The 13,136-nt window shown below is 37.7% G+C and overlaps 1 protein-coding gene across 5 annotated transcripts in view; it reads right to left on the reverse strand.

The window, feature by feature from the left end:
- RGS6 (regulator of G protein signaling 6) overlaps positions 1–13,136 on the reverse strand; it is a 271,553-nt gene that overhangs the window by 244,236 nt on the left and 14,181 nt on the right. For all 5 annotated transcript variants that reach the window (XM_027707478.1, XM_027707471.1, XM_027707444.1 and 2 more), the window contains exon 2: positions 11,432–11,536. In XM_027707478.1, coding sequence (XP_027563279.1) covers positions 11,432–11,515 — 84 coding nt within the window. In that variant the 5' untranslated portion in view covers positions 11,516–11,536. The remainder of the gene's footprint in view (positions 1–11,431; positions 11,537–13,136) is intronic.

Below are 13,136 nucleotides of genomic sequence, written 5' to 3' on the forward strand. Positions count from 1 at the left end.
TGCTTCAAAATCAACCACAATGAAGTGATTTCCAATAGACCCAGCAAGAGACGGCAAAATGTCATTCTTTGAATCACATCCGGCTGTGAGGTAGAAGCCTAGAAGCTAAAACAGCCACCTTCTCTCTCATTACAATCTCCCTCCATTAACCGGTTTCCCATCCCAAAGGTTCTGTTTGCCCTATTCAAAATATGTTTGAAGAGGTACAGCTGCCACAGAGAAAGCTGGTCAACTGCCATAATAAGTATGAAAAAATTAAGACACTATGGAGAAAATAATTAAAGTAATAGAGTCAGTGTACCCATTCCTGCATGTTTTTGTAATTCATTTAGAAAGAAGCATCTGAGCTGCTTGTCCTTGAATGCCCCTGGAAGCTCTCTACAACTTGACATATTTCAACGGTTTCTCTGGTCACTGACTCTTTTTCTTTGCACTTCAACTGAATGCATCAAAATCAGGAGTGTAAAGCAGTGTCCACCACAGAGTATATGCCCCAGCACACGACCACGTCTCCCTTTCATTGCTCCCCCTCAGCCTGGTAGGTGAACTCAGTGCTACTGAACAACAGTGGCCTAAAGGGCACTCAGGCTTCAGTTGATTTTCACCAATTTAAAATAGCTACACTGTGAGAATGGCCAGACCATCAAATGAAACAATTAAGAGAGAAAAAAATAAGCGCAACAGTGCAAAATGGAGTAGGAGCATGTAACTTCTGTAAGCCTTTGCCTGCGCCTCAGTGGTAACTCAGGGCCTCCTTCTATGGCCAAATGTTTCTCGAATAAATCAAATTTATGCAATTAAAGACAATTATGTCAGCCACTGGCTACAGTTAGTGCTTGTGCGCAGCCCACAGTGAAATACTTTTAAGACTGCTGAAAAACTGCTTTAAGAACTGGGGTTGTTTAGTCTGGAGAAGAGGAGGTTGGCAGGGACCTCCAACAACTACCTGAAAGGTAGTTGTTCCCAACAACTACCTGAAAGGAGGCAGCAGTGAGGTGGCAGTCAGTCTCTTCTGCTATGTCTCAAGTGAAAGGATGAGAAGAAAGGATCTTAAGTTGCACCAGGGGAGGTTCAGATTAGATATCAGAAAAAAAAATTTCTCTGAAAGAGTGGTTAGGCATTGGAATAAGTTACCCAGGGAGGTGGCTGAGTCACTGTCTTTGAAAATGTTCAAGAGAATGTGGTACATGGGGATATGGTTTAGACGTGATTATGGGGGTGTTAGGTTGACAACAGGACGCGGTATGTTGAAAATCTCTTCCAATTTCGATGATTCTGTAAATACCTCTTACAATTCTAAGTCAGTAAATACTGCTTTTTAAAAAACAATATTAAGTCTTAACTCTCTCTCCAAAATGGATCACCCTTCCAGTTCACTTATCCTTTCTGCCTACTTTTTCCTTCAAGTAGTATTATTCACTAATGTAACACAGAAAAATAACAGTTTAGCAAAGACAAAAACAGTGCATAGGCCATCCCACAAAACTTCTAGCCTATCACAATTTTATGCAAGTTTGGGTCAAGGCTATGCTTCCTGAAACCCTCAGACATCTGTTAAGTGGGAAAAGAGTACCATTGATGCTAAATAGACTATGAATGCCTTAAACACCATTTTCATTGTTGAAAAAGAAAATAGGTTTATTTCTCGCATGCAGAAAGAAAAAGTTGTTAAACTCAATATGTTTTAAGTGCTTTCCAGTCAAAAATAATTTAAAAAAATCAGTACCAAAGTAGGTCACCTTTCCTACTAAGAGGACCAAGGGAGAAAGCACTTAGGCTCCCTTTTTTCAAACAGATGCTTTCCCATTATTACAAAATGCGGTTTAATCACTGTTTTTCCACAGATAACTTTCCAGATACAAACCAATGGTTGGACTATCTTCAATACACAAATAGACAACAGTACTGCCATTATTGTAGCTCTGTTTTTCCACACATAGAAAAAATATAATTAGCACAGCTCCTGCTAATTTTACTATTAAGAGCCTGGGAGGGACAGTGCAAGTGACAAGAACCCAGTGATGCCAAGGTTTTGTGACATTTTGTGCAAGTCATTGAATGAGCTAATTCCTATGTAGCTACAAGCAACGCCTAGAAAAATTGTGTGGATTTACTAATGGGGAAAGGCATCTAATTACAGCATCAGTGAATGAAATATTCCCTTTATTTGGGGCATCACACCAAGCCAGCTCTTGCAGTCACAGTCATTCCAACAAGCAAAGGAGAATTATGCTCGCAAATAGAGGTTGTTAGATAGTTTCCACAGCCCTCCAGTTCCAGGTGTCCTTGCTAAAACTTTCAACAAATGCAAGACATAAGGAATAAACATGTGAAATGGTAAGAGAACCAACAAGGAAAATTCTTAATATACAATTGCCACCAAAACTATTTTCATCAAATGAAGAAATGGTAGATGAGGAAAACAAAAGCGACACCTCTAGCCCTATACTCTGAGAAGACTCTAGTACACAAAACCATTTCCATCTAGAGCTTAAATATATAACCACAAAACATTTGTTTGACTTGTATCTCACAGAACCATGCTTTCACAAAACTAAAGTATGAGTGAAATTGGAGTTGATGCACTTTGGCTCTCAAACAAGAAATAGAACTGACTAGTTCATTAATGTGTTCCTTGGCTAAATGCTCTTCTTATCTATTCCACTTAGTCTACTCCCCATTAAACCCTTAAAAATACATACTTTGTAATTTCTTCTTGTCTATGCCACAAATATGTATAACTTTAGCTTCGGAGGCCCTTAATTATTGGTCCAAAGTATAATTTCCAAACACTTTAACGGAAGGTAATAATAACGAGTCCATTAATAATTAAGGAAAACAAGGTATGGAGAGGAGACATCTACTTTAAATTAACACCTTTGCTCTCCACCCCAAAAAACAAGTAGCTTTTGAACTAAAATACTGAATATACTCAAGAATGAAAATACAACTTTTTGTTAAGCAGACCTATGCACTTCAGTGTCTGGTTAACTGGTTACTTTGCATTTTCTGCAGTTCGGTTAACTTTGAAGAGACAAGGAAAAAGAAGATATAGGACAACAGCAGCACCGATAAAGCAAAAAGAATAAAAGTAATTGCTTCCCCTTGAACACGAACTGCTTCTCATGAAAAAGAGCAAGCATGCTTCAAAATGTCTTAGGATGCAAGCCTGAGTTTTTTAATGGAACTTTATTTGTATATTTTCGTGGTCCCACACATGTAATGCTATTTATTGAACTGAATCCTCCAACTCAAATTTATTGCAGAGCCTTTCAAAAGAAGTTTGTAATCCTCTGAAGCGATATTTTATTAAAAAGGATTTAGTTGAAGTTCTATTACAAAACGAAAAGACAGGGTTTTGTGTACATTTCATCCAATTCCACACAAACTCTTTTCTCTTAATACCAGGGTTCAAGATTGCATCTGAAATAGCCAGAAACTTCCTCCTGGAATGATTAGGGTAGCAGCTCTATACTGCTTCACTATTTCTTTTGTTTGTTTGTTTTTTCTTTTTAATAAATGAAACAACCACATGGCTAAAATAAAGTATTAGGCAGAAAGAAAACACTCATATTCAGCATCCTGCCCAAAACAACATGCAAGAGTAAACCACAAGTATAAGTAAAAAAGAAAGTAAAAGTAAAGTAAAGTAAGCAAAAGTAAAACACCATAAAAATACTTCAAGGCCATCACTTAAAATGGTGACAACAAATAGACAGCAAATTATGTAGGAAAGATGCTAGGGGAATAAAAGAGAACTGTTTTCAAAAATGCAAGGCACTAAGTGCTACAGCTAGAATAGCATAATCTTACCCTCTAGCTGAACCTTCCCTCTTTATCTCTATGCTAAATTTGCACTAGTTGCTTTGCTAAAAATATACTTTGAAGTTGTCATAGCTATTGGTCCTGGCTCATCTTTTTTCTGCCTCTGAGAACAGCTAAAGTAATAGATCATTGTAATTAGACTTTTATGGGTGCAAGAGACAATTTGTTTCAGTCACAAACAGGAACAGAGAAACGATGAGCCAGAGAGGAAAAAGAAAACTAAGTAAGTTTAAATAAGGCAACTGCTTCTGAATATGGAGAGATTAAAAACAACAACAACTACCAAAACCCAAACAAAAAGCTATAGGTTTATCAGCAAAATCTCTAACTACAAAGAGGGATACAACAAGAACTAAGGACACTTTTACACTAGGGCTAAGGCCACCTTTTCCTAGCCAGGAAAGACAAATTCATATGTGTGAAATGCAAATGAATTAGTCTGTGCATGCATTATTTGAATAGAAAGATTTAAGGCATATAAGATATATAAGGAAATACATCATATATACATGTACATATAACATTTTAATATATCTTATATATGTTCCGAGAATGTATCTCCTATATTAGGCTATGCATATAGCCAGGATAAAACATAAAGGTTATTTATTCTTCCTCATTACTTCAAAGGCATGTAAATACACGTGTGTGTGTGTGTGTGTGTGTGTGTGTGTGTGTGTGTGTATGCATGCATTTATATACCTAAAAAGACAAACAAGAAAATAGTTATTTGAGGGTCTTCCTACCTATCTACCACATTACAAGTATTTCCCAACTTGTAACTTTGCACACTGCCTACCAATCTGAGTCTTCAACATCAACTAAGTCTTAACTATTACGGCAAGACAAATAATTGAAAAAAACAAAAACCCACGAAGTATCCAAAAGCCCTTCCTCCATGTGGATCACCTCCACCTGACTCTAAAAACATGTTTCTGCCACTCATATGACAGCCTTATTTGCATCTAAACAATGATGCAAGTCAGCTTCTGAAGTCCTCTAGGCACTAACTTCCTGCAATTTTACACTAATGCCTTAAATCATTAATAATTCATACCATCTAACAGACGTGGAAATCAAACCCACAGCCCCCAGCTTTATCATGACGTTTCCCTGACAGCTACAGTTAAGGTCAGTGGCATTAGTGTTGTTCAAGGACACTGACACGTGTCAAACTTCAGCAGTACAAACTGTTTGCTATTGCATGAATAAAGGGTGTTTGAAGGTATTTCAGTCAGTCCCTATTCAAGGTAACCTGAAGAAGGTACAGACATAAGGCTAGAGAGACTTCTTGGCTCACTGCTTCTACTTCTCTCCTTTTGCAAGACACCATGTCGTACAGGCCTCTTTAAAAACATGCCTACACGAATCATAAAACCAGATGGCTTCCTGGGTCTCAATACTCCTTGCAGTGGTTGCTCCAGAACTCCACTTTTGTGAGAATTAGGAACCACTTCCTAATTCCAAAATCACTTATATCCATCAGAAATTTATAAAAATTTGTCTACACGCAAGTACTACCTTTTGCTCAGCTAAGTAAGCCACTTGTTTCTAGTCCAGTCTGTGCAACCTTGAAGACAGGAGATGACAACAGAGAAGACTACACCATGACCAAGAAGAGGCCACATCACTGGCCCTTTGCATAATACTACTGACACCTATCACTCCTCTGGAAATATTTCTTCAAGACACTCTGGGATTATATTTGTGATTTTCATTGCAACTGCTCAATACTGGACCATAACTTCCCTATGACCTACTAGCATACTCAGGTCTCTCTTGGCTGCTGCTCCTACCTGACAGGCCTGTTGCACATGGCCATTCCCATCTTTGACCCCCACTGTACAGCCTCTCTCTTTCTGTAGAACTAAATTTATTGCCACTACCGTGATTACTATCCCCAGGATTTTACTATATGAGTAAGGAAAGGAGAATTATTGAATACTACTCTTGTTATTGAAGGAAATGCCAAGAGGGAATCTCCTTGATAAAAAGCAGCCAGCTCTGCCATTATTGCACCCACAATTTAACGAACAGCCCATCTTGCACACTGGCATTTTCCCCCTCTCTATGCAACACCCTATGCAGTCAAAGTTTTTGACAAGGTAATCAGCTGAATAAAGAAATTAGCAAGGTTTCAAGAAATGGTCAGCTTCTGTTTTCAGCCAAGGCACGTGAGTATTTGCAGTGATAAATTAATTGAAACCTCCTTTTCAATGTGCAATACAGAAGTTCAGAGTTAAAGCTGCCCTGCTGCCTAACCTGTATGTCAACAAATCTTGATAACAAGACTGGGTTTAAATTTATTTTCCAACATTAACAATGCTAGTTTGGGGGCTACTTATCAAAAATTGTGCATATTTCAATTCCCGAATTACCGATAAGGGCTCTCAAATTCAGCCCTAGTTTAATCTTTTAGTCTGGAAACAGTAAAAAAAAAATTAAATCAGGAAATGTCAAGAGTAAGATAGCTTAAAATACCATAAAGGGATCTCTAATAAGTGTACAGAAAAATGCTTGGGTAAAATCTTAAGTCTGTAGGTCTACAGTATTATCAACTCATGCATTATCATCATCAATTTACAGTTTTACGTTAAAGAACCAGTTACAGAAGCAAGTGTGTAAAAACCTCAGATTTCATGTACAAAAACACGGTTCAAGGCCTTCGCATGCAGCAGAATCCTAAAATATAACTGAAGACACAAATAAAAAGAATGCCAAAAGTTTTCAACATTTTAAATACATTTTAGATTCTGCTGCCTTTCGTTAAAGCAGTGTGAAACCCCAAAGGGTTTGGGAAACCTCAAAAAAGGTGTAGACTAGTTTCATTTAATAAAAAATAAAAGTTGTATTCATGAAATCCACCTTATTTTAAAACAGTGCAGTTTTTTTCTTTCTTTACAAGTCATCATTTGGACCATACCCTTATGGGATTCGTATGCATTTGGTTGCTCGGAGTGTCCTATTGAGATGGTTTTTCACAGCATAACTTAGAAGCAATCAAATAGCAGTCTTGGTGTTCTGACTAGCTCATAAGACCAGCATTTTTATTTTTTTTATTAATGTGAACAGCTAATTTTATCAACAGTCTCTTCCCCCATCTTTCTGCCTCGTGGTCCATACATTTTTTGCATGCATACACTTGTCTTTACAACTGCTTGTTCTCTCATTTCCTGCCCTATCAGTACATTAGACCAGGTCTGACAGCAAGATTCCAGCCTCTTGCCACAATTGAAATCCTGAAATCCGCCTGGAGAAAACCTGCTAATGTAAGGCTGCTTCTTTTTCTTTTTTCTTTTTTTTTTTTAAATGATTTCAATTCAGATCTTAAATCAGCATTTAAAAAGATGGTAAGGCTGCCAAGTACTGAAGGTAGCAAACAACTCAGATTTTTCTGAAAGCATCTTGTGGCAGCTGCAAGTTCATGTTACATTTACTTAGAACAGCAATTGCCTTTGGAAATTAGATTTTCCTGCTTGTTCAAAAGATTCACGATGAGTAACTATAAAAATTCAAAATTTAACTCGCTAAGTGCCAGTGTTAGCAAGCAGAGGTAGAAGATGTGTCTGGCAAAAATTAAGCAGAAATGGAAATCAGCCATCAGATAACGCAGGTCATTTCTTTGATAGTACCCTCTCATACCCCTCAGAGCATGTATGCTCACAGTGGTTCTAAATATCTCTAAACAGTACAGTTTGCAAACTCTTCCCCATTACAAAAGATCTCTCTCAGGAACAAGTACATCTTGCTATTCAGTCTAGATTTTAATTTCCGTCTTTTCATCCTTCTTGTTATATTCCTCAGGTACTCCTCCTTATAGGTATTTTCAGTTCTTCTTTAGTCAAACCCTAAATATTTCAATTTTTTTTTCAGTGACATGACAATTTTCCACCATCCTTTCTGTAAGAAGAATTGATTTGCCAAATTATTTTGTTATTTTGGTAATAGGTCACCTAATAGATCTGGTGCCAGAAGGTGTCCATGAACCATTTGTCTTTCAATATTGTCTGCAAAAGATGAATTTTCAGACATGGATTATTGGAACAATGAGCCAAACGGCCCCTGGGACACAGTAACCAGCATTTGGAAGACAGAAAGGCAATCAAGGGTGGTTGGATTTCAAGGGAATGTGACAGGCATTTAAAATCAATTGATATTTTCTGTTACTGTTTGCTAGGAGTGTTTTTTCTCCTCTCACTGGATTTTTGTTGCATTTTTTTCCTTCCATGCGGCAGCACCCACAACAACATTCAGAGACTTAAGTGAAGACTGGGATGTCACTCCCTGCTCCCATGGAAAGGAGGGTAACGCATTCCAAACAGACTAAGCACTGTGCACCACTCTTCCAGGAGCAATTCCATCAAAAAAACGTATTAGCATCTTCTCCAGATGTGGCCAGACTAATTAAAGAAAACATGGTTCCTACATTTTACTCACAGAGCACTACTTAAATGGCAATGCAATATCTGCAGCATCCTTACGTTTTTCATTAGGTATCACTACACCACATGAGATAAATTACAGCACATCCTTACTGCAGCACTACTCATAGCTGCATAACCAGCTTAGGGCTCAGCACTGAGACACACAGAGAGATGAGAGGAAGCACAAGTTCAAAGAGCAGAATGCAGCTTGCTTAATTATAGATGTCTATCATATGACATAAGTACCTGACAGCTAGGTACTAGGTACCCATGATTATCACTGGAGACCTAGTCAATACAGCTCATGTAGTTTAGGGTACAATTCATTTCAATAAGGGTAGGGTGAGGCAAATTATACCCAAAACACTACCAACACTAACAAGTGCATCTACACTAATTCACACACAGGTGTCTTCCAAAACAGTGAGGCAACACTGAATATTTTGGATTAAAAAGTAACGTGCCTCACCTCACAAACGGATAAATATCAACCTTCAAAAGGTTAACACTGAAGGCAGAAGAAAATAAGACTTATCTCATTGAGACCATCTGCTGTAGCAATCAAAGCAGTTAGAATCCATTTGCTTGCAGGAGTCCATAGAGAATATCATGAACCAATTTGAGTCAAAATAAATTAGTTTATTTTGTTCTGCATGGCCAAAACCCACCCCACTTAGTTTTACCTACCTAAATAAAGAGCACAGCCTGTTCTAGGCTTTTCTCCATAAACAAAACAAAGAGAGGTTGCTCCAAAGGGACACTCAGTACCACCTAAGGTCTTATTTGTCCTTTAAATGTGTTTATCTCTTGTTAGTGACTATAAAGAAAACCAGGCTACAACCACCCTCTCGGTATATCAGCCTCAAATAGACTCCAGTGACTCTCAGTAAAGAAAGTATGAACAATTTGGGGTTCTACTTGCAGGGCTTTCCTCCCTCAAAACTCACAAATGTGACAGTTATGATAAGCAAGAAAATAGTTCACACAGCGGGATTTACTGGGGTCCCATTATTGAAACCCACTCCTATTTATTCTTCCTAAGGGGTATCAACAATTCCATCTCAGGATCCCTCCTGTGAGAAGCAAACTTTTTCTTCTACTGTGACACAACACCAATACTGAACTGTACAGTATTCCGGCAGATTGTGTTCAATATTTCAGGGAGTCCAGTGCAGTGTTTTTCTCATTCATTACTAGCAATCAAGCCATTTGAAAGGAAATGAGAGATGAAGAGCTAAACATTCATTTGGAGAGAGATAATCAAAAGAATTTTGCATATGATTTTTCAGCAGTAGGGAACATATAATTGATGCATTATTGATACATCTAACTAATATCAAACTAATATCAAAAATAATATCAGAATAACAAATAATAACTAATACTAACACCAGAAATAACATAAATTTAGACATAAATTTATCATATAAATTATATTATAAAATAACATAAATTAACTTTAGAAAGTTAATCACCAATGGAATATTACTCTGAAGAATAGGTGATATTAACCCTTTTTGTAAAGCAACAAAAACCCTCAGCAAAAGAAAAACAAAAACCTGACAGACATGCATTAGCTTAACACTGACAATACAGAATACAGTATTACTGCACAGTGCATGGGGTATGCTATTCTAAAAGACAACTATGCATTTTGACAGATGACTGCATTATGAAGAGCTGATAATACTGACATCTGAGGAACACCAGTAAGGAGAGATGAATCAAACGGTATGAGTATATTCCCTGTTGATACCACTCAAGCTGTTGATAACTCTCAAGCCCTATTCTACAATGACAAAAATGAAACAGAAAAAGGCAAAGAAATGGAGAAATCCTTAAGTAGAAATGCCATAAGATTAATAGAAAGTGAGGCACACAAATAAAACCATGTTTTCAAGAACAAGTAAGTGGATACTCTGCAGAGTCACAGATTTAATGCCCTAATTCTAGATCATGCAACCAAACACTTCTTTCATACCCCATATCTACTTCAACCTGCTGGGGTGTTGGACCTCCGAGCAAACAAGTTTTAAAAAGATAATCTGACTAACCGACTACTGCTACTTCCAAATTAGCAGCCAAAGTGTGTTCATAACACATTCAAAACAAACAAGCCTACACATTACCCAGTAAATTTTCCCATGTTAACAATTCCAGATTCCAAACCAAATATGGAACAACTAAACCAAAACTATGGTTATCAAAAAGTAACACTTTAAACAACTTCTGATCTATACAAAACCTAAAGTATTTTCTCAGCATATGAAAGTCATCAGGATTGCAGTCACACAAACAGAAAACAGAACCACATACCCCATTTCAGTAATTTTACCCAGGATCATTCTATAAAAGGAAACTTGATCTGAGCTACCATTGTAGCTCTTAAGTTAACAGAATGGTAGCTTACTTAAGCTTTATAAGAAATTTTCTTTTTGTCAGAACTATACAGCACTTTTGCATACTACATGAGAAATATTTTGCAGGCTAAATAAAAGATATTTTCATTTTTCATTAAACTATAAAAAGACTCAATTTCAAAGCTAACGGATACACCAACCCCACAATAAAACAATGCCTTAGTAAATGGCATTGCATAGATTGCTTCTTTTATATTGCCTCCAACATACTTCAGAATAACATATTTTATCATGATGGAAGAATGCTCTTTGATATTGCTTTTAGTGTACCTTTCTCTAATTCATTTTTCCCTAGCAGTTGAGAAAATTCTCTTTTTTTCACTTAAACAAGACAATAGGAAGTAAGAACAACCACCTGCAAAGAATCAAACTGTTAATTATGAAGAAAACCACAATATGAAAATAGAAAAAAATGTACTAAAAGATTGTTGTACAGCAGCTGCTTTATGCTTAGTGTGATAAAACTTGAAAGATATGCACAATTATTTTAGCTAGCTTTGGTAATCTTGAACTCAAGTCATATCACAGCTATTCACAAAAAGTTACAAAATTTATTACTTTTTTGTCAAATATTTTATACTAACAAGCTTAAATGCTTTCACCGAGCAGAATGCGACTTTCAAGCTCTCTAATGCTGTAGTTTTAAATACCTCCTTTCCTGAAAACTCCAAGCCTTCTGAAACACACCTCTGACTTCAAAAGAGGCGTGGGATCCTTTTACACATAGAGAAGGGATTTTTGCAAACAGTTTCAAGTCCTTACCTTTCTGTAGACTATCATATTTGGAGAATTCTCCTCTGGGTCAGCAGTTTCCGCACTACTCGGTTCAGCGGGCACTTGGGCCATGTTTGCCTCCTGTCGCTCAAACTGCAAGGACAGGAGCAAATGTCAGCATCGCTTCAGGCTGCACTGGAGCACGGCAAGGACATGCAACTACCTCCAAGGCAGGCAGACAGAGGTAATCACACTCCAGACTTCAACCTATGCAGGAATTTATCACACTGTGTCAGAACTGCCTTGTCTACCGGATAATGTCCCAAAAATAAGGACCATCATGTCACATACAGCTGTGGTTTGGGTCATTACACACACATTTCTTCCCACATTTTGATCTTTTATCATTCAGTGAAAGTCCAATTAATACTTCACACACTTTCTTTCCTTGCTATATAGCACAAGCAGCTTTGACTTTTCTAGAATCTTTGAGGTACCTGCAAACAAAAAGCCAAGAAGGATAAAGAGCTTGCTGTGACGCAGAATAAACCCCACTGCAGCTGGGGGGTGCAGCAGACTGTCAGTCACACTGCTGACTGTCGCCTGTAGATACTTCAAGTCATTTATGGCTCTCTGCAACCCCAGAGCTGCAGTCAGAAATCAGGGAGGCACAGCTGCTTGCTCAGAGTAAGTATTGTCCCTCACCTCTTCTCATGACACAGCTGGGAACAGGCAGCAGGACAGGCAGACAACCGCATGTAATACTCCTTATCTTCTAGAAGCACAGAACTGCTGCCTCATCTCCTCCAGGTCAGGCCAGACTTGAGGCAACAGCATCAGTTTGAACAAAGGAAAAAAGGGGCCTGGTGCAGGGAAGGCGCTCCAAATTCTAAGTCAAATGTTGTATTTTAAATTTTATTTCCACCAGAATATTTGACAAGTTCGATCTTAAATTAAAGGCTGCTGTGGAGCCGTTTGGTGACCTCTCCTAACCTTAGAAGTAACATTGCCTCGTACAGACACTGGCACTAAAACTGCCTAACAAGTTCAATTTCTTTAACGTTGAAAGTACTGAAATGTCCCATCTCAACATATTTTATTAAAAACTAAGACAAAAAAAGCTCCTATGTTCACACAAGCATAATCTACACATTCATTTCTAAAACACAGTTCACCACTAAACTGTCTCTCTTACTTGTGGAAGATCTTTCCTATTCCTTCCTCTACCCACTTTCACATTGCCACAGGCGACAAAGTGCCCCAGTATATAATATACATATATAGCATACAATTATATGTATAATACAGCCCTGAGCCATTCTAGCTGTCAGTTATCAGCTCCCAAGGACAAGTCAAGAGCCAGAATCAGAAAAGCTCAGACTGCATCCCAGCTCTGTCCTATCTCCGCAGTGAAAAGGCTACAGTTGTAATGTGGCATCCTCCACTGAAGCCAGAGCAGCTGAGATACCCCTTTATGTAAGACATAAAAGATACCAAAGTTTAATAATCTACATCAATCCAGATTCCTTCATTTCCTATATAAAGCAAGAGTGCACACACACACACACACGAGTGGGCACAAATGCATTTGTACATGCACATGTCAATTTTGAAATTCAGTAATACAGTTCAAGCTCAAATTAAATAATATATATACAAATCACCTTTTCAAGGCATATTTAGACCAATTTAGATGCTGTTTTATATTTGAAGGAAATAAATTTATTTTTACCCCTATTAAACCTCATGGCTT

Source organism: Neopelma chrysocephalum, unplaced genomic scaffold, assembly GCF_003984885.1.
Source record: "Neopelma chrysocephalum unplaced genomic scaffold, ASM398488v2 Primary Assembly neopelma1_24, whole genome shotgun sequence".
Taxonomy (NCBI): Eukaryota; Metazoa; Chordata; class Aves; order Passeriformes; family Pipridae; genus Neopelma; species Neopelma chrysocephalum.